Source organism: Sinohyriopsis cumingii, chromosome 3 (assembly GCF_028554795.1).
Source record: "Sinohyriopsis cumingii isolate HCF-2022 chromosome 3, ASM2855479v2, whole genome shotgun sequence".
Taxonomy (NCBI): domain Eukaryota; kingdom Metazoa; phylum Mollusca; class Bivalvia; order Unionida; family Unionidae; genus Sinohyriopsis; species Sinohyriopsis cumingii.
In genome coordinates, this window is record NC_142963.1 from 94,887,726 (window position 1) to 94,911,083 (window position 23,358).

At 34.7% G+C, this 23,358-nt stretch overlaps 1 protein-coding gene across 1 annotated transcript in view; it reads right to left on the reverse strand.

The window, feature by feature from the left end:
• LOC149803322 (extracellular matrix organizing protein FRAS1-like) overlaps window positions 1-23,358 on the reverse strand; it is a 307,035-nt gene that overhangs the window by 38,244 nt on the left and 245,433 nt on the right. The window contains exons 36-45 of the mRNA XM_089953030.1: window positions 21,539-21,719; window positions 19,325-19,513; window positions 13,276-13,395; window positions 12,906-13,085; window positions 10,260-10,384; window positions 9,803-9,943; window positions 5,409-5,663; window positions 3,927-4,170; window positions 1,000-1,223; window positions 610-708 (exon numbers count right to left, since the gene is read on the reverse strand). Of these exons, the coding sequence (XP_089809156.1) occupies window positions 610-708; window positions 1,000-1,223; window positions 3,927-4,170; window positions 5,409-5,663; window positions 9,803-9,943; window positions 10,260-10,384; window positions 12,906-13,085; window positions 13,276-13,395; window positions 19,325-19,513; window positions 21,539-21,719 (1,758 nt within the window). The remainder of the gene's footprint in view (window positions 1-609; window positions 709-999; window positions 1,224-3,926; window positions 4,171-5,408; window positions 5,664-9,802; window positions 9,944-10,259; window positions 10,385-12,905; window positions 13,086-13,275; window positions 13,396-19,324; window positions 19,514-21,538; window positions 21,720-23,358) is intronic.

Sequence of the window (23,358 nt, forward strand, 5' to 3'; positions counted from 1 at the left end):
ATTTTATACATAAGACCAGAGGGGATCATGCTTATTTTAGTTTTTAGCACAAGTTCATTATTTGTTATTTACTTCTACTGTACAAATGCTTCTTGGTTTGACTATATCAACTATTATTTTAAAATATACATACATGGAGGTCAAATACTGGTATACACAGATGTCTAATAATGCTATACACAGATGCCTAAAAATGGTTTAACACAGAGGCCTTAGAATGGTATACACAGAGGCCTAATAATGATATGCACAGAGGCCTAATAATGGTATACACAGAACCCTAATAATGGTATAACACAGAGGCCTTTTAATGGTATACACAGAGGCCTAATAATGGTATACACAGAACCCTAATAATGGTTTAACACAGAGGCCTAATAATGATATGCACAGAGGCCTAATAATGGTATACACAGAACCCTAATAATGGTATACACAGAACCCTAATAATGGTATAACACAGAGGCCTTTTAATGGTATACACAGAGGCCTAATAATGGTATACACAGAGCCCTAATAATGGTATACACAAAGGTCTAATAATGGTATACACATAGGTCTATTTATGTCAATTTTTTTTATATAGAACAGTTAAAATGATAAACTGACCTGTCCTGAGTGTTCCATATAGTCCTGCATCCCTGGCTGTGAGCCCTGCGTACTGGAAGTGGCTGTACCAGGAATGGTACTGCATGTTACTATGGAGTACTGAAATGAATGGTGACTGGTGACTAACTTTATTATATGGATCTTACAGGAATAATATCAGCAACATAGCCTAATTATTTAGTCTATCCAATAATATCTTCTAAATGAATTTATTTTATAATATAATGAATTCAAATCATTGGTAATGTTTGAAAAGCAATCAAGGTGCCTCAAAATTGCAAACACAAAAGTGTTCATGCATGAGTCTGGTAAAATGTTTTTCTATATTTGAGTTGAAAGATACTCTCTGTGTACAGTAAGAAATAAAGGAGAGAGAGAGAGAGCAGGTACCTGTTTTAGATTCCCTTTTCTGATGACAGGGACATTAATCACTCCTGCCATCTCTGTGATGTTCAAATGCGCTGCCTCAAATCCAATAACTGACCACATAATGTGGAAAAGATTGTCACGCACACGGTTAGGCTTGGTGTCCAAAAGGTCAAAGGTAAAACTATCCTGTACACTTTCTCCAGCATTAGTCAGGATGTATCTGATTCTACCTTTGTCAATGTCATCTGTGAATTGATGAGAAAATATATTTAGTACTAAATATGTTTCTCTGAGAATACTAACCCAACCACATTAACGTTAGGAAATAAACCCATAAACAGCAATCCTGGAAAGATGTAAATTCTGTCTTTTCTGTCTATTGTTTGCAAGTTGGATCCTCTGCTTCCCCAGCCTCAGGCAGAGCCTTGGCTGAGTTAAACTGATGGGGAGTGTGACATGAATGCAGATCCAAGGTTCAGTGAGGTGGATAATAGCTTTGATACCTATTTAGATAATGTGGATTTTTACTGTTATTCAGATTCATATAATTCAAGTGATACTGACGCAAACAATTAGCCAGTAGATGTAGAGGCTGGGGGTGGGGGGGGGGGCATGGTTGGTCATACAGTTTCAACGATGTGATGCTATATGAATTCATGCATGCATCAGGGCCAAAACTGCCACAGGCATTTGATGTTAATACAGCTTCAGCTTTTGATTATTTCAGCGTATTGTTCACACCTGAAATGTTAGCAGATATTTCAAATCACACTAATAATTATGCCTGTTGGAAAATGGGGCAACGGGGGCTGATGCCTCAAGGTGGGTGGAAACCATTCCTGGGGAAATTAGAGCCTATTTTGGTATCAGTGTCTTAATGGGAATCAATTATTTGCCTGATACATAACAGCTATATATTGGTCCTCTGACAATTTAGTTGGCAATTTAGGAATTCAAACTATACTAACATGCAACAGCCTTCAAATGTTAAACCAGTATTTTCATGTGTCTGCTGGACAGAATAAGCCGTCATGAGATGATGGAAACTTTGACAGGTTATACAAAGTACAGCCAATCACTGAACAAGTTAGAAAAACATTCCTTTAGTATTACAATCTGTCCAGAGAGGTTTTTGTTGATAAAGTTATGGTAATATTTTCTGGATGTCTCTCCTTTTGACAATACATGCCTGAAAAGCCAGTAAAGAGGGGAATCAAAATTTGGATTCTCTGTGATGCTCAGACTGCCTATCTGTCATGCTTTGATGTTTACCTTGGTAAGCAAGGTAACAACAACTCTGAACATGACCTTGCTTGCAGTGTAGTAACTAAGCTGACAGATAACATGATGGCTGCAACCATCACATATATTTTGATATTTTTTTAATACTAGGATCAATTTACCCTTCTGTACATGCACAAGTGAACTAACCAATGAAAAATTATGTTTTTAACACAACTAGGCATCAGGATAAACAGAAATGTCTTTCACACAGTTTATTTGGATGTATTCAGGAGCAGCCCCCCCCCCCCCCAAATGTGTCTCCTACTCACATTTCAGGGGAAAAAGACAAAATTTTCCAGGGATTAATGCGTTAAGACCAACTAGACCTAGGGGATGATCATGTATAAAGTTTTATTGCAATTCTTCAAGCAGTTTAGAAGATGCAATAACAAACGTGTGAATGGATGGGAGTATGTTGGATAATAGATGATGGAAAACATATAAGCTCTTGTAATAAATTTGAAAATTATGTAAAGTCATACTTGTCATCAAGTTCATAACTCTAGACTATTGCTCACATAGAAAAAGAGTCATCAATGCAATAAATATGGGAGTGACACGTTAAATACTGTAGGGTTTGTAATTAAAGTATGACAAATAAAATATCTGGCATCATACTACTTTTGGACATGTACAAGTGAATATGAATTCAGCAGTATGAAATAAGGCAAACTAATATCATGTACACAGTCTTATGATTTTTTAGTCTTTCCATGTTATGAATAAGTCTCACATTTTAAATTCAGAAACATAATTATGGTTTCGACTGATGCATACTTCTGAAGAAAAATAAATAATGGAAAAAAAAGAGAAATCAATCTAATTAACCCTTTACCTCAAGCAAGCGGCTTTGGATGCCTCTATCCCATTTGCATGGAAGCACCTTTAGACGCATCCACTCCATTCACATCAAAGCACCTTTTGATGCCTCTACTCCATTTGCATGGAAGTGCCTTTTGACACCTGTTTTAAACATCTGCCATTTTTAGTGGGTTTTCATAGCGCCACCTTCGGGGAAAACCCGTTAGATACCTCATTCATTGCTGTGAATGACCATTACGTCAGATCACATGGTTTCTATTTATACTCTGGTCAAAATCTGCTATTTTAAAGTAACTGGGTTGTATTCTCCACACTCCAAAATGGAGGTCACAGATTTCATTCAGTACTTTTCATGATTATAATCACAACTATGAAAGATTCAATAACTTAGGTAAAAGGCTCTGATACTGATTTAGGTAGCAATTAGTTTTTATATTAATTATCAAATTCAGATGACTTAGTGATGTAGACGCAGAAATTTCGAGTACGAGAAATGGCAGCTACGGTTGGTCACGCGGCTTCACTGACATGATGGTGAACAAGTTCTCTCAAGATTTTAAAGCACGTAAAAAATTCTTACATAAAAATAATTACACAGCTGTAACGATCGGACTTTACTCTTAAATTTTTTCATACATAATAGATGTGTACCAAAAATGTAAAATGGGTAACATTGCTACATGTGTATCGGAGGGCTAAAAAAGCCATACACTCTATGAGGTACAGGGTTAATAGAATTACGTTGAAAATTCACGAGCTTTAAATAAACCTGGGTACCAATATTACAAGATTTGTTAAACAGTTTAATACACCCAAATCTGTTCTTGTACAGAGAGATATACCTTGTGTGAATGACTGCAGCAGCACTCCTGGGTTTCCTAATTTTTCCAATCGTCCATGTTGTGGACCCTTGGTGATGACATACAGGATTTTGACTGTAGGTGTGTCCGAGTCAGACGCTTTGAGCTCCTGAGATGTGATCAGATTGAATACCATTGCACCACTAGTTTCCAAAAACTGCAGACCAAGGTTGGCCTCTAGGACTGGGCTGCCATGATCCACTGGAAGGATGGTGATTTCAAAGTCCTGAACAATTTATGCAGAATGATAAGAATTATCATAAAAATATCCAGAAATGCATTAAGGATATGGAATTAATTCCTCAGTTAACCTGGTATACCCATATGAAGACAGGAAGTTAATTTTTCATTTATATTGGTATACCATATAAGGGCATCAGGTTAATTCCTCAGTTACAAGGAGATTACATAGAAAGAAAATGAGGTTATGCCTCAGTAAATACTGGTACACCTGTATAAAGACATGAGGTAAATTCCTCAGTTACACTGATATATCCATTCAAGGACATTACATAGAAGGAAATGAGGTTATTTCCTCAGTAAATACTGGTATACCTGTATAAGGACTTGAGGTAAATTCCTCAGTTATACTTTATACCCATTCAATGACATCAAGTTAGTTCTTTAGTAATACTGGAATACCCCATACAAGGACATAAGTAGTGAAGTCCTCAGTTATACATGTATAAGGACATGGAGTTAATTCTTCAATTATACTGGTATACTCATATAAAATCACCTTAGTTTTGTAAGTCTTGCAGATGTTACTGAATGTTTGCTAAGTATTGCCATGCACAAGGGTTCATTTTCATCTGTTGATGTCAAAACACTTAACTAGAGCTAATTTTTAAATAAATAACTGAAAAATGTACAAATAATATCAGAATTATTTCATATTGGTCTGATAAGCTTTTCATGTACAATTTACAAGAGTTTTCACAACTGTAAGATGACTTTGCATTTGAAACCGCTCCAGTGGCCTGGTGGTTAGAGCATCCACATCGGATGCTGGAGGTTGTGGGTTCGAACCCTGGCCGAGTCATACCAAAGACTTATAAAATAAAGATGGTACAAACAGCTGCCTCACTAGGTGCTCAGCATTAAGGTTTTAGTGTTAGGTCTGGTTGGTATAGTGTCAGGATAATATAACTGGGTGGGACATGATGCTACATATCTACAGCATGATGCCCTAGTGCTAGACATCACTATAAACTGCCACACTGCAGACATAATAGCAATATGACCCCAAAAAATTAAAGCTACATTAAAAATCCAAAACACACTCACACACACTTTGCATTTGAAATGGCTTCAATTTTAATTGTAATTTTATGCCTAAGATTATTTAATATATATCCTTTTATTTTCCAAACAGCTTAAGAACACAGATTTTTATATATTCAGATTTAGACTTCTTCAATGCAGATTCACGGATTTGTTTGGGATGGGGGTTGTTGATCTTACCTGTGGACTGGTTTGTGGTGGAGCCATGCCCCCTTGTCCATCTCTCTGCATGGCAAACATATCATTTGTCCCATCTGAGACAATGAAAGAAAAATTGTCTTCCCTTGTTTCACTGCCATCATGACTGTAACTGACATGGTTTTCAAAGATATCTTTCATGGTGAAAGTTGTAATAGATGACCACTTGCTGTCATGGTAAAGTTCAATGTCACCATAGACTGGAGACTGAATGATGGTAAAAACCAGTAAATCCTCCTGAAAAGATGAGAATAATATTTATGTTTTAAATAACAAAAACTAAAACAAATTCAATATAGACTTCATGGAATACCATCATGTTTCATCTGTGATCATGTTTACATCAATCTTCTTTCACTTTTACTGCTCTGGTGGCATAGTGGTTAGAGCATCTGCCTTGGATGTGGGAGGTTGTGGGTTCGATCCCTGGCTGAGTCATACCAAAGACTTACAAAAATGGTACTAACAGCTTGCTCGCTTAGCGCTGAGCATTAAGAGGTTAGTGTTAGGACTGGTCGGCCTGGTGTCAGGATAATGTGACTGGGTGGGACATCATGCTACATGTCTGCGACATGATGCCCCAGTGCTATACATCACTATAAACTGCCACACTGCAGACATCATAGCGATATGACTGAATTTTTTTTAAAGCTACGTTAAAAATCCAAATCACACACACACTCTTTCACCTTTGGGCTTTTATTGTTCAGGATATGTGTTGTATCCTAACAGCAAAAGATTTGCATCAACTAATGTCCAATTAGATAAAAAAAATATCACAAAGTTAAATTCACCATATACAGCATTTTAAGATGGTTTCAATGTCTGAACGTACTGTTTAATTGATCCTCAGATATCCAACTTCTTGGAAATCATTTTTTCACTGTATTAAAAGCATTCAAATTTGCATATTCACTATTTTCTCTTGACATTTTTCTGCAAATGTCCTGTTTCATGAATGCTTTTAAATGTCCAGAACACATACCCACATGGGTTTTGCCTGGAGAATAGGTAGAAGTTGACCAGGTTTCCAAATTTTTCATATATGCCAGACATGTTCATTGATTGCTTAGATATTCTGACAAAATTCACTCACCATCTTAGAATGTGGTGTGCAGTTGTCAATTCAGTGATAACTATCAGCAAAACATCAAAAGAAATATTCAATGTGTGATACTTATGCAAGTTTGAAAAATTTGCATACATAACTATGAAACAATTTTTGGAACTCATGATGACATTTCTGCAGCAGGGAAAATACACTCATATTTTATTGTCTGCTAAAGCTAACAAGGCAAAAAGTACAAATATTTACAGGTTACTGCATTTGTATGGGAAAATATAAACCCTTTTTTTCTGAGTAATATTGCACAACCTTGGAAGTGAAGTATTATTCTGAAAAAATGAGTTCATATTTTCCCATACAAATACAGTAACCTTTTGATTAAATACTCATTTCATTTTCCTACTTAAGGCTTAATAATAAATGAATACACTACTTTCAAAATAAATACATAACCATAGATTCATCAATAAACAGTAACAATATAAATGTGCACATAGCACTGCCAAGCTACATTTGAACTTTGTTACATGTTTGACATTTGTTTTAAAAAATTCTCAATTTGTTCTACTTAAAATTGAAACTTAGAGTCATATTTCAAGATGTATGCACATTGAAAAACTATTCAAGTTGATCTGGAACGGATGGAATTTGTTGTTCTACTGATCCAAACCAATTCTGCTCTTCTGCTTATGTTGGATTGGATTTACTGGGTCAGTTTAGTGATGTAATGTGAATGTGATCTCAGTTGGAAATGTAGTCTAAATTATACTACAATTTGTGTATAAGGTTTTCCATGGCATGGATCATGTCATTCACATTTGCAGAACTAACAAAGAAAGGAGATTTTGAGGAAATTTAAGATGCATAAATGAAAAAGTATATTTATTATATTGTCATTCTTATCACCAGCTAAATAAGATATTTATGTTTATGCCTTGTCACTTGCATGCTCAGTGTTGGAGGTACCCTAGCTGTGACCAGTATCATACAGTGTATATCTACTATCACTAGCCTAACAATGTATCAAAATAGTTAAAAAGGGAAACTTGCAATGCATATGTTGTGTGACAGTCCATTTAGCCAGCAGATATAAAACTTTTTTGTCATCTTGGCTTATTGGCTCTGAGGCTTATAGTTTCCTACCAAAACCTTCATTTGCACTTTTTCCCCCTAAAATTTAGTGTTCTGACTGATTTGTAAAATGGTATGTCTCTGATAGATATGCAAGAGCCCTTGGCCTTAGTATGCTTTTCTAGACCCTAGAGAGCACTATTCATAGTCTGAACATTCTAATTGTAAAAAGTTATGAACATTTCTCCTAATAACTCTTTAGTGATCAGAATGGTATTTTCAATTACTGAGTCTCTCATGTTTTGTTGTTGAGATTGTGAATATCGTGTTCATTCCTTTGCTTGTTTGATAGTTTTATTTGTGAACTCACCCACATTGTTAACTTTATCATCTCTACTTTCAAATGGATGAAACAACTTGTTTAGTTTGTCCACGAACAAATCTAATAAATCACAAGCTAAAGCATGTACAAAATGAGAATAATTTATTTGTTTACAAAGTAGTTTCTAATACACTATACTATTTTTAGACACATGTGTCACACAGTATAAAAAAATATGGAAAATTACTGCATGATTATGACAATGTAAAATTAATCGAGAAAAAAAAGAGCAAATAATAAACCCTGATATAACATATCAACATTAGCTTACTGAAGGACAAAATGTTCAATTTTGAAAGATAAGCACACCTGATTAGCATATAGCACACAAAATAAAATCAACTGATTATTTTAAAAACATACCCAACCCATCCACCAATAACAATTAATTATGAGTATAAACTAAAAATTTCATGAAAAATCTTGAAGTTGTGACCATTTTAATTTGTATATGATGCATAGTGACAGTAAGCCTGGTGATTAACCTGAGTGTCCAAAATGCTATCAGTGTGATTACATAACCTATAACCTTTATTAGTGACAGTACTGGTTGATTATCAATAGGAATTAGCAAAGTTAGTGTTTAATTAGTATATGTGGACATGTTCATTTTATGCACATGTAAATATTAACAGACTATTTTTCACTTTGCTACCTTAACATATCATCACATATCTCATTTCAATTAAAAAACACATTATGCAATTACAATATTTTTTCCACTGTATTAATACTGATTGCAATAACTCCTGTCTCCCTTATTGCTATCATCACCCTTGTCTGAATGTCGTTAACCTTGAGGCCTTGAGGTCATTAGTAGTCATAGTAATAACCAATTTCACCTATATTACCATCATTATCCCTACATCAATATCAAAGGCCTAAAGTCATTAATAATCACAGCAGCTAATGTCACCTATATTACAATCAATGCCCTACCTGAGTGTCACTATCCACAGTTTTGTTAATAATTAATGTCACACACACTCACACACATATAAATGTATATATGACCATCACCACTCCTACCACCTGAGTGTCATTATTCAAGGCCTCTGGGCCATTAATAATCATGGTAATAACTGTCACTTATATTACCACCACCATTCCTATGTGTCATTATCCAAGGCCTTGAAGTCATTAACAATCCAGGTTTGGCCAACATGGGTATGTGAGAAAACTTGCAAGAACTTCCTAAGGGTTGGTGGTTCTTCCCAGAGTTTTACATGGTTCTTCTTCCACCAGTTTTACTGGTTGCCACACATAGCCTGTCATGTGCTGAAAATGGAGTTATACCACAAAAACCAAAACCAAATCTGTAATAATCAAAAAGTAACTAATGCTGCCTACCATCACCATTCCTACCTGAGTGTCATTATTCAAGGCCTGTAGGTCATTAATAATCACAAAACAAATGTCACCATTATTACCATCACCATTCCTACCTGTCCTTATTCAAGGCCTGTAGGTCATTAATAATCACATAAATAACAAATGTCACCATTATTACCATCACCATTTCTACCTGAGTGTCATTATTCAAGGCCTATAGGTCATTAATAATTAAATAAATAACAAATGTCACCATTATTACCATCACCATTCCTACCTGTCCTTATTCAAGGCCTGTAGGTCATTAATAATCACATAAATAACAAATGTCACCATTATTACCATCACCATTCCTACCTGAGTGTCATTATCTAAGGCCTTGAAGTCATAAATAATCACATAAATAACAAATGTCATCATTATTACCATCACCATTCCTACCTGAGTGTCATTATTCAAGGCCTGTAGGTCATTAATAATCACATAAATAACAAATTTCATCATTATTACCATCATCAGCCCTACCTGAGTGTCATTATCCAAGGCCTTGAGGTCAAACTCAGTGATGATCTTGCGTACTCCCTCCTGTACAGTCAATCCTCTGTTGATAACAAGGGGGATGGAGTCATCAATAGGGCTGATGTTGATGAAAAATGTCCGTGTCACCTGCATTAAACCATACAAAATGTATACAACATGTAGTTTCTTTCTGAGCCATGACATTGTAAAATAAAAGACTGGCATTAAATGAATTTAATAAATTTCATTAAATGTTACCACAGATGACAAAAATAAGAATATATGAATTATCTACATTTCTATACAAAAAAATTGAAGTTAATGTAAAGGAAAGGAGAAAAGAAATATGCAAATATACATACATACTGCACAGAAGAAATTCAATTAGGTTTAAGACAAAATTAGATAAAAAAAATGTATTCACTGGCTATGATCTGTAAATCTGACTTGACGATAAACTCACATCATTAGTTCCATCTGTTACGGTGAAAGTAAACCTGTCCATGTAAAATTCCATCTTGCTTGTGTGGACATACTGCACATTATTAGCAGCAAGATCCAACTGGGTAAACTCACTTATAGGAACACCTAAAACAACACAATACCATAAAATAAAATTATTTAAAGCCTAATTTATCAACATTACTGATCTAATTTTGCTGTCATTTTGTACTACTACTACTAATAATAATGATGATTTTATTTAAAGAAGAAGCCCATTTGTAACATTACTGTAGCTGGTACCACATATCAGGCATTCAAGACTGCAATGTTACTGTAGCCGGTATGATATATCAGGCATCCAAGACTGCAATGTTACTGTAGCCAATAGCCAATACGATATATCAGACATCCAAGACTGCAATGTTACTGTAGCCGGTATGATATATCAGGCATTCAAGACTGCAATGTTACTGTAGCCGGTATGATATATCAGGCATCCAAGACTGCAATGTTACTGTAGCCGGTATGATATATCAGGCATTCAAGACAGCAATGTTACTGTAGCCGGTATGATATATCAGGCATTCAAGACTGCAATGTTACTGTAGCCGGTATGATATATCAGGCATCCAAGACTGCAATGTTACTGTAGCCGGTATGATATATCAGGCATCCAAGACTGCAATGTTACTGTAGCCAATACGATATATCAGACATCCAAGACTGCAATGTTACTGTAGCCGGTATGATATATCAGGCATTCAAGACTGCAATGTTACTGTAGCCGGTATGATATATCAGGCATCCAAGACTGCAATGTTACTGTAGCCGGTATGATATATCAGGCATCCAAGACTGCAATGTTACTGTAGCCGGTATGATATATCAGGCATCCAAGACTGCAATGTTACTGTAGCCGATATGATATATCAGGCATTCAAGACTGCAATGTTACTGTAGCCAGTATGATATATCAGGCATCCAAGACTGCAATGTTACTGTAGCCGGTATGATATATCAGGCATTCAAGACTGCAATGTTACTGTAGCCGGTATGATATATCAGGCATCCAAGACTGCAATGTTACTGTAGCCGGTATGATATATCAGGCATCCAAGACTGCAATGTTACTGTAGCCGGTATGATATATCAGGCATCCAAGACTGCAATGTTACTGTAGCCGATACGATATATCAGGCATCCAAGACTGCAATGTTACTGAGCAAAGCACCATACTAGCTTGACTTGGTATTATTTCCCCAGAGTATAACACACAATCAACTTCTATATAAATGCCCAACCCAAATCTGCTGTCAAATGTGCTATCAGATTTAGTCTTTGCCTTTCACTGATACATATTATACAAAAATATATACAGCAAATAACAAACTTGCAACAGAACCATACAAATAATGATCATAATTAGTCTTCTGTCTACAGGTCAAGACAAGGCTGTATTTCTAACAGCACACATTTAAGTTGTCTGTCATTCTGACATCATTATGCTGAGGAGTGATGCCTACTGCCATCAGGTGCCTAGTGAAAAGTTAAAATTTACCTGCTCCCAGCACAGGGAGTCATTTGCTGGCCTATATTTCATACGTAAGAGTCTAAAATGTCTTAACGTCAACTCATTTGAATAACCTAATTCATTTTGGTCTCTGTTCATCAATATTTTCCCCATACTACTGTTATCTCCAATTTAATAACAGTTATGATGGGTCGGCAACCTATAGCACATGTGCCACAAGGTGGTACATTGAGAGGTTTTGTGTTGCATATGAAGCGCAGTCAAAAATCTCGATTTTAACAGTGTTACTTGCTTACTGGTGGCATGCACTCACTCATTTTGTAATTAATCCAGAAAAAAAAGTGGCACGCCATGTAAAATAGGTTGTAGACACCCGAGTTATGACATTAGAGATAACAGTGGGTATGGACAAAAATTGTCAAAGACTACCATCTATACTCACTTATAAGCCGAGTCCAACTGCAAACTACACAGACCCAGATCTGCACTTGCATAATGTGCCAGCAGATCTATGTCAATGCAGTTTGTTGGGAGTAATCAGTAGAACAAACAACACAGACTATGATCAGCTACCATATGATGTAATGGAAGATCAAGTCTATGTTGTTTGTAATTGGCCTTAGAAGTGAGTTAAAAGGTATCTGAATGAGGTGACATGTAATAACTACCTCGTATAAAGATTAATAATTATGCTAAGAACTTATTAAAGTTTCCATGGATACTTAATCATGAAATATAGGTCAACACTACCCCAAGTTTGAAGCAAAACAATTTATACTTTAGACAATTGATTCTGATGCAACCTGTCAGCAGGTAAAGTCAGAGACCTGGACTATTAGCTGTGTATGCAGGCAGTTGGATTAATTTCACTGAAAGATACAAAATGTAACAAAATAAGTCAAAATGATCACACATTTGGATAGCACTGCAACATAATCACATACAACATGAAACAATCAAAGAATGAAAGATACAAAAACCTGGAGCTAAAATCTTTTGTTCATTTTAGGCATGGTATAAAAATTAGAAGAGAAGGCAAAAATCAGAAACATAAGACCACAAACACCAAAATGTAAAACACAAAAAACATATTAAAAAAGTGAAACAGATTCATTTCAATATTAATGGCTATACCAGGCTGATTTGCAAACTCTAACTGTCCCAACTTTGGAGTGTAGATCACCAGGTATTTAAGGGATGCAGGTTCTGAATCATCATCAGTAAAGGAGAGATAATCTGTTGTAATCTTGGTTTTCCCACCTTCTGCTACCACAAGCTCCTTGTTGGATATTACCCTGGGCAGAAATCGGTCCTCTGTAAGATACAAAATAGGAATATATAAGTGTAACAGCAAGAAAAAAGTGTTTTTGATGCTGCTCCTAATAGGTATATAAATACCTTTTCATTTGGATGTAAAAATAGTAATCAATAGTATCTAGTCTGTACTGTAAAGCCATTTATTGCCCCACATAACATAATCTTTAAATATGAGCATAGTACTCACCCATAATAGTTATGTAGAAATCCTGGTCAATTAGGTCATTATCCTCTGGATCTGACACCTTGAACTTGAAGCGGAAATTTCCTGTTGATTCACCTGGACTATGTTTATACTTCAAATTACCTAAAAGAAATGAGAAATAAAATATATTTGGAAATAATATGTGTGACACATTTATTGCATTGTCATGTGGAAAGACAGATGTGACCCTAATGATCTTCTCCATTACATATCTATGTAATGTTTTTCCAAGTTATTGTAACTGACTTCCCTCCCCTGGTCCATTCATACAGATTACTCCATTGTAAACCAAGACTAAAAACAATTTCTGAATGTAAAAATCTTAAGTTATGACTCCTTAAGTACAGGAAGCACACTATAATCTATAAGATAACAAAGTGTGTCAGATTTTATGGCAGCCTTTGGACATACATGCCATTTGCAACTTGGTTATGATGCTGGATGTCATCTAGGGGAGATAATTATGTAACAATATTGTAATGGTGCAAAATTTTGAAGAATAGTTCTGTAGATAATTTCACAGTACATTCTTTCATGGTCAGCATGACATGTACCTATTTAGACTGATGTATTAGCTAGTCTAACAATGAACTGTTGACTACCATGGATAGAATCTGCTATGCTTGAACTAAATTATTTAAGGATCCCCTTATTTAACAGTTTAAGAACAGACAGGGGTGCAATGTTAATGTAAGGTCTTATCAGTAAAGTGTCTAGGGTTGATATGTACCATGGGAATATTTGAGGAAATTGTAGTGCATTTGAAACAAGTGCCATAAAGTGATGTTTTCCAAAACAGATTTTAAAAAATCAGACTGGGGAGAATTTTCTGACTTCCATGGGAGTGATAGAGACTTTGGTTGGTAAAGTAGTAATCCTGAATGGCTAAACTAAATGTGGGGGGTGTTCTCAGATGGAATTCAGGGTTGTAGAATAGTTCCCCTCATAGAATTAATCAGTCCAAATTTTTCTGCCAAAGCGGATAATCTTGACTCAGGGAAATAGAAAATATTTCTCTTTAACTAATCTTAAGGATGAGTGTCAGAAAGTTGAGGACATAGAAAGAGAGAGATTCAGCTACATAGAGAGGTGCAAATCTCAAATGAAGCAAAAGGTTAGTCTTAATTACATACAATGTGTTCATTGATACAAGTTTGTAATTATTGTTGAATTTATTTATTTTAAATTCATAGTTCAATTGTTCCTTGAGTTCAGAAATAACCGTGCTGTTATGATTTATGTGACACAAGAATCTCTTACAATATTTTGTTGTACGAATGAGTTCAGATTCACTTGTTTGTACATAAAAGAACTGATGTAGTAGAAGATCTCATGTATTTCTTATGATGCAAATTGTGTGAATATGTAAATTATTGGTCAATGATTTGTATCATATATGTTGAATATTGATTTTCCTATCTCTGGAAATCTATGACAATGAATCACTAATAAGCATAGTAACATAGTTAAGACAAGGAATGAAGTCGATTGAATCATGTGTAATTAAGTGTGAATTCTACTCAACTGAAAATCAAGTAACGTGTGTCAACTGATAGGTCAGTTGGTAAATTTATGGCAACAGCAGGCCACAAAAGTATCAGTGAGGGCTAATTATGCCACACTTCTCAGCTAAGAACACAGTAGTCACTAACAAGACACCAATTTATGATAACAGGATGCTTGTTTATTAGTGTGAATGTCCATAGCTAGTTCTGTTGATTTCGATAGACAATATCTGATTAAAAGAGTGTGAATATTCATTGAACACAGGAAAAGAAAACAAATTTGACTATTTAAGTTTTAAAAAAACAAGATAGTTCCATACACACTGCACAGAGAAAAGATAATGCAGACTGCATCCAGGAGGTTGATGACCCAAAGAGGCTAAAAAGGGAGAGAGAGAGAGAGAGAAGAAAAGATTTGGAAACACTGACTGATCACCAGCAGTGATTTCGCTGGAAGCACCAGGTGATGCTGTCATGCCAATCAATCAGAGTTCAATCCATCAATCAATCATACAATAAAATTTGTTCTATAAGTAATAGAATGGCTAATTGCAATTTGCATAATTTTGTAACTATACTGCTGAGAGAAAATGAATCATTCACAAGTCATGTTTGATTTCATTTGTTGATGTAGTTGACTAAATTGTTCTATTTTAAATATGGGGGCTCATGTTTTTCTTTTCTATATCTCTGCTCAGTTCTCTGTTATTCCATCCCTTAATTTCATATTTTATGTTATTAATTACTCAATCTGGGAAAAATATAACACCATTGCTGATCATCTCCTAGATAACAATAACCAAAAACCCTAAGAAGTGGAGATCTCTCACATCATCCACCACCATAAGTCACTTCCTCAGAAATGACTGCTTTAAATGACACAATGAATAATCTGAACTAAAATTAACATAAAGATGTGAATCTGTCACCACCATCAGCATCTTTCTAAGGAATGCTGAAAATTATCTGTTTATATTATTTCCAATCCCTCTAAATAGCTTTGAAGTTACTGAGCTAAAATTCAGAAAAACACTTTTTATTTTAGTACAAACATACAAGTTAAACAAGAGAAACAACTCTTTTTAAAATTCACAACAGCAACAAGAAAGGCAATCATATTCCCTTTGATAAAGAATATCAAATTTAGCTTAAATCACACCATTTCTTCTTGAAACTTAAACAGTGCTCAAAGAATTTTTTTTTAGACACAGGCCAAGGGCTGGTGACTTAAAAAAATATCACAAGCCCTGATTGAGACTCAACAAGCCTGGACTTTAATTTCCATACGCACAAAATTTCCAGTTTTTTTAATATTATTTGCCACACAACAATGCAAATGCTACAATTCAAATGTAAAATTAATGGGGAGGGGGCTGATGGTAATGCAAGTGTCAGACCAGAAGCTGGTCAGAATCAAGTTAACATGTGTCACTATGTTCTTTGCAGTATGTGCAAAAAATGAATTGCCTCTCCCCATCTAATCGTGTTTGTTGTTGCTGGCATGATTCACAAAGTAAAACTCCATTCTGAAATTTCACTGTTCACTTTTGTTGGGCTTTGCTGATACTATCAATAGCTAATTGCTCCCTAAATTGGCTTAAAAAATGAACTGCACTTTAACATGATTCTGACAAATGAAATGATCATGCTTTTATAAAATCCAACTTCAAAGAAACGTTGCCCCTTTTCAAAAACTTGTCAAAAACCTGTCAGCCTATAAAATATATATGCTCAAACATTTTCATTCAAAGCAATGATATGCAATAAATTTTGTTCTCCTACAACATGCATCAAGCACCTCTTTGATTTACTTACATTGGGTTGTTCCATGTCCTGATTGTACTTATGTAAATTAGCACAATGGACTCACCCATTACAGTCTTCAAATATTTCTCACTAGCTATTGTCAGCCAATTAACATGTAAAATGGTGGACTATACCTGACCTCTTTGCCTTTTAATTACCACTATTTAAACTGCCCAAAGGATAGTATCATTCTGATATGCCATCTTGAGAAGTAAAGTCTTACTTTTTTATTGGCAATGACGCATACAAAGCAAACCGTGAGAAAGTCAACCAGACCCAAGAAGTGAAGATGAAACATGAAACTAGAATGACGTTTTGAAAGAGACAAAAGAAAAACTTTACAAATATACAGGATACAAATTTACAATCTAACAAGAGGAAAAATATTCTGGAACAATTGGAAATAACTCAGCATGAGTGGCACACACTGCATGAGCAAGATGGCATCAAATAAGGAACTTCCCAAACTAGCAAAATATTTTGATACCAATAGAGTTGAGACAGAAAATGGAGACTTTATTGAATGCAAGTATAAAGAAGGCACACAAGAGATAAATGTTTCCATGATACCTTTAGAAAATAGCCCCAGCTGTTCGAGGATATTAGTAGCACTACAGATATACAATATGGACTTCAGTAACTTAGCAGACTCCTTAAATAGGAAAAGTTTTAAAGGATGGATCTTAAGACTGAAGGGGAACAAGCCCATACTACCTTATGGAGAAATGGAGATCACTGGGGAAAAGCTACTAATAAAATAACCAGAACCCAAACGAAGAAATATCAAAAAGAAAACAATGGAATTACATCTATTCAAAATACCCATGGAGATTCCCCTTAAGGCAACAGTTAAACAATCTGAGGAAAAACTGAAAATTAAAGTAAAAAAGGCAAGTATGTATTTTATCCCTATGATTTCCATCAAGAACGGAACAAGGCTTTTAGAAATAGAAAAGAAAGATGTATCGAAGATTAAACCAGCATTCTTCCTCCATGGTTTCTTAATAAAATCATGGTACAAGGGCTGTATATATCATTGGAAATGTAATAGATGTGGAACCACTGGACACACACCACACAATTGTCTGACTAACAAAGAAGGAATACAGCAAGAAGCCTCTGGAAAGATAAGACAGCCAAATCAATGACAAAGGGATCAAAACAAACAACAGCACCACCAAACACAACCAAAAAACCAGATAGAACTTCAGAATATCCAGCCTCAGAAGGAAACAAGGACAAAAACTAATTGTAAAGAAGTAATAAATGCAAAAACAAAACAGACACAAATACAAGAAGAAGGAAGAATACTAATGGTACAAGAAGTAATAAAAGAGGTTTCAATAGCAACAAAAGTACAGGGAAGGTGAAGTAGAACACCATCACCAACAATAGCAGCACCAATGACAACACCAAAAACAAGAATAGAAAAACCATAGAGGCAATGGAGTAGGAATTAAATAATACACCATTACCAACAACATCAACAAAAACAACAACACCACAAATAAGAAGAGAATACTATACAAGAACAGTATTACAGATGATCGAGAAACCCTAAGCCAATGTCAAGAACAAACAAGAACAATGAACCGAAACAACTACACAAAAACACTCAAACGACAAGAATACCACAAATAAACAGAAAAGAAACAGAGAACATAACACCTAAGGGAAGAAAAGAAGAGAGGAGAAAAGAAAAACAGAGGAAAAGGGAGAAAAGATGATGTAGAAGACTAGAAGATGAGGAGGCGATGGAGAAATACTTTCTTGAAATGGATGAATATCTAGAATATATAATAAAAAAAAATATACTATATAAAAATAAAATCTATAAATATTCTATATCAAATTATTTTAAAATTAGAATTAACAAAAAATACAAGTATAGCAATGCATATAATAACTGTACACCAAATGATACAATTAAGCTTTGGCAACATCACAGTTAGGGCAGGGGGGACTCCTGTACTGTCTGAAAAGATCAAATAAGGGAGACCACACAACCCCCCCCACCCAAGAGGATAGTTTTACATCAGCTCCAATCATGTCTGTTTACTATTTATATATGCTACATGTAATAGGCATATACAGAAAGTGGTGGGGTTTTTTTCTTTCTATTTTTGATGATTACTGAAAATTGTGTTTTCTTGAAACATGACCATGTCAAGGGGTTTGGGAGAACAAAATCATGTTTTAGCAAGAAATGCAATGTTACAATTTGATTAAAATCAGATCACCACTTCATGTCAGACAATGGCAATCTGATTTTAATCAAATTGCACCATGTTATGTCAGGTATGTCAACATCTTATAAATACACTTCCGCATTTAATTGTGCCATCAAAGTTTCATGGACAAATTTGATATTTTTACCTCTTTTAGAATACAGGATGGGCCTGACCTGAAATTAAAAGGGGCTCCGGGAATTGGGCTATCAGAAGTTTTGAGCACTGTTTAACTAAAGACAAGATTATCTACATAAAAATGTTGGTGGACCAAATGATTGAGTGCATGTCTGAGCAAGGGTAACACATCATCTGCCATACAATATGAAGGATGTTACTATAACAATAAATGACTTTAATCAAAAGTTGAAAGGTTCTATCCACACCTCAAATTTTTTGTCACTCTTCATTGCTGATCTCTGTCTGTTTTAAGGTTTTATGAGGGCAAGTTATAGACAGTGTCAACCAGAGACCCATTCTTGAATAACTTACCATTGTTGATATCTGTTTGTGTGAAGGTTTTATATCGGCCAGTTCTAGACAGCTTAACCAGTGACCCATTCCTGTGTAACTCCAAAATCCCGACTGGGGGATCCTGGGTAATAGTATAGAGAAGTTTGGCATCATCTGAATCCAGATCAGTAGACTTCAAATCCTGGGACTTTATAGCTGTCACAGAGCCTGTAAGTTCATATGAATGTTTAAATTACCAAGGTATACATAAAAAGGAATTTGTTGTCTATATCTTGATATATGTCATTTTCATTTTTATGGACATACAGGTAAAACCCATTATAACATGATTCGTTATAACATGATTCCACTTATAATGCAATGGCAAATGGCAGCATGGATCCCATTTTTTAATTTAAGGTGACCTTACTTTTCAACATCCTAAATACATGCTCTCGGAAAAGCCAATTATTCATATCCCTAGCAGATTTTAATCCCAGCACTGCGTTGGATGTTGCCTTAACTTCTAAGATTTCTAAAACATATTGTGATATATGATCAAGAGGTTAGTTAAAAATGATGACATTGAAGATATGAGATATGCACATGGTAGCATTCATATAACAAATAACATGTACAAGCCATACCAATATATATATGAATAAATATAGATAATAATGCTTGTATGTATGTGCAAACACACACACACACACACACACTATATCAGACACTAGTCAAATAATACTTTTTGTCAGTCCAGATAAATTGTGAGCTATTCAAATTTGTACAATTTTCCTGAATATTGTCTGGAAATTATTATCTTATTTTTTATTGTCATTATTGTGTATTGATGAGACCAGCAAGAACAATACCTAAGTAGGTAATCCAGGTTTCACTTCATCCTTGCTTGCCAAACATACACATGATAATGATTCAATGTTCTTTTACAAATAAAGAATTCTTGTTATCTTTCTTGTGTTTGTTTTCTTTTTTTTTGTAAAACTATGACAGTCTGTTCAATGTCTACATGTTGTTTGTAAAACTATGACAGTCTGTTCACTGCGTACATGTTGTTTGTAAAACTATGACAGTCTGTTCAATGTCTACATGTTGTTTGTAAAACTATGACAGTCTGTTCAATGTCTACATGTTGTGATGTTTGTGACAAATCTGGGTGGAAACATTGTCTATGAACATGACCCAGTTAACATTGATATTTATTCATAACACAAAGGTTGTCTCCAAAAATCTAAAAGATAATCCATATTGTCTTCAAAAAGGCTTGAAAACTCTAAATATTGTGATCATTGCCCTATATATGTAATGAATCCAAATCACTTAGACTGGTTCAGGAATTCAATTGAAGAAGACAGTTATAAGAACTCCAATCATAGGTATAAAGACTGAACCAAGTGCATCAATAATGAGCTTACCATGGGGAAAATTGTAAGCTATTAAAATAATATTGGGAGTACAAGAAGAAGTTATAAATGTCATTCATTAATTCTGCCAATTTTCTCAAGCTGAAAGGATGGTTTTCCTTCATCATTACATTTAATAAGCTCAAAGTTCACTTTGTTTTGGGATCTGCATGATAATGAGTTGTGGAGCAAGTCAGCTGTTTTATATTGATGCCTATCGATAACACCTTCAGGTAATCCACCTTATAATTATGATAACTGGTAAGGATTGAATATTTAATCATCTCTTTTTGAGTACAGGTTTTTTTATTAAAAATCTTGGCATCCAGATCATTTTTGTCCTATTTAGAATTATTACAAATATGGAATATATGGTGTCCAGAGTAAAAATACTGCAGCGATGCTAACTTGGTCATAAAATGAAGATTCCATTTTGATTTAATATTCTTCTGAATTAGTTTCTTCTAGTCGGAATAACCGAGATGTAGTGATCCCAATTATAGAACAAAGATAATTCACAATTTCATCTTCCCAAGGGCTGTCTCTAATACCTCTTTAACAGCTAAACGAATGAGGACAGATGCAATATTCCGATTGTGTATAAATCATATCACACATAAATTTAACTCCAGGTACTCAAATATCTCTTTAAATTATTGGTTCATGGAAGGCATCTTATTGTTTTCAATGAAGAATCATTGTACGTTGGGTCTTTACATCCACAGCATGTAGAAACCCCAAAATTAAAAACAAATTGGTACCCCATGAAACTTAGTTAATTCACAGTATCTGACGGGCAATAATGACCAACTGAATAGCCTGAATGACCAACCTGCCTGGACCCTGAGTCCCCTGTTGATCATCACTCTTGGAGTCTCATCATTGACCATGCCGATGATAACACTGACAGTTTTGGTGTCCTCAAAATCTGAGTCAGTCACATGGAGGGTAAAGGAATCTGTTGTTACCTCACTGTTGTCATGTTCGTACACTATCAGCTCGTTCAGAATATCCTACCAGGTGGAAAGTACATTACCCCATTCAATGAAATATACTACAAAAATATATGTATTATGACTGCTGTGATTTAAATTGATATATTTACATTTACATGTTTCACTAGAGTAACAAGTTCACATGAACACAACCACATACTTAATTACAATGATACAGTATACTAATTTGACTCTTTTTAAAATCTGAATCCAATAGCAAGTATGGATAACTGGATTATATTTACTTATAAGTGGGTTTGAAAGGTAAATTGTGCATACAGTTATCAAAGGTATGTGGATATAAAAGATAAATTGGACATGTATATATAAAAGATAAGTTGTACATGTAGATGTAAAAGGTAAATTGTATACATATTTTGCATACATATATTTGCATTTAGTGTATGTGTATGTCCAGAAACTACATGTATTAAGAGCAAATACCAAAGACTGAGGGTTTTATAAAACTGTTTACATGTATTAGGTACGAAATCATAAGTTGCATGAGGCGTTTATATTCCAAGATCTTTTTGCAACCAGTGAATTATTCATTGACATAGTATCATAAATTTCATTTATAATAAACAAGCATTTCAGATTCTTTTTATTGTACAATGTAAAGGACTTTATGTTATGATATGCTATGAACTTTATATTACTAAATCATAAGGACTTCTCTATGTTACAAGTGTTATGGACTTCATGTTATTACATGCTAATGATGTTACTAAATGTTATGGACTTTATGCTAGTAAATTTCATGGACTTGATGTTATTAAATGATGGTCCTATGCTGTGTTGCTGCTCAAAACAATGTGATGGATGTTTTCGTTAATGAATGATGCTTCCATTTTGTATTGCTAAGTGTAATGTGACAGTGTGGTATAACTTTTTATGGACTTCATGTTATTAAATGACATTTTGTTATTTTTATGTTGTGCTGCTAAATGATATGTGACAGTGTGATATAAAAGTTTTGATTTGATGTCTAATGCTAGTCATTGTGAACACTGTGTGATAAAAAGACACAACATCTTTCCTAAGGCAAGAGTCCAACAAGTAACTATGCCAACCCCACCCTTACATATCAGAAGAAAGCTAGACCTAAATTTGGTCTGTTCTTAGGTACCATCCAAAAATTTTATATGTAAACAGATTGGTAAGTCACAGTCAATTTAGTCCAGACTATCCTGGAATCCTACCCAAAATTTGGTTCAGGCCGGATTCTGTTTCTAAAGGGCTTGCTGTAGCACTTGTGTAGGTGTGTTATCCATCATGGTGGTTTGGTTCCAACCAAATTTATTATATGCAAACAGTACTGGTGCCCCATAGGGTATGAAATGAAACATAGCTTACCAAAATTATTCGATCCAGACCTAATTTCGTCTAGACTTTTTTTTTTAATGGATCCCTATGTCTTGCTGCGATTATTCAATTTTCAAAACCTAATCACAAAATCTCATGTTACTGGCAAGGACAACAATGCTGTAGACTCCAATGTGTATATTTGCTACTGTAGGTTTGGCCATGCAATTTATATGTCCATGACTGGGGTTTAACACATCAGCAGAATACTCTCTGATTAAAAGTGAAGTTCTAAATGTTAAAAAACCCCAAATTGAAACCATTTTAGGAAATAAAATTTGCCAAATAAATG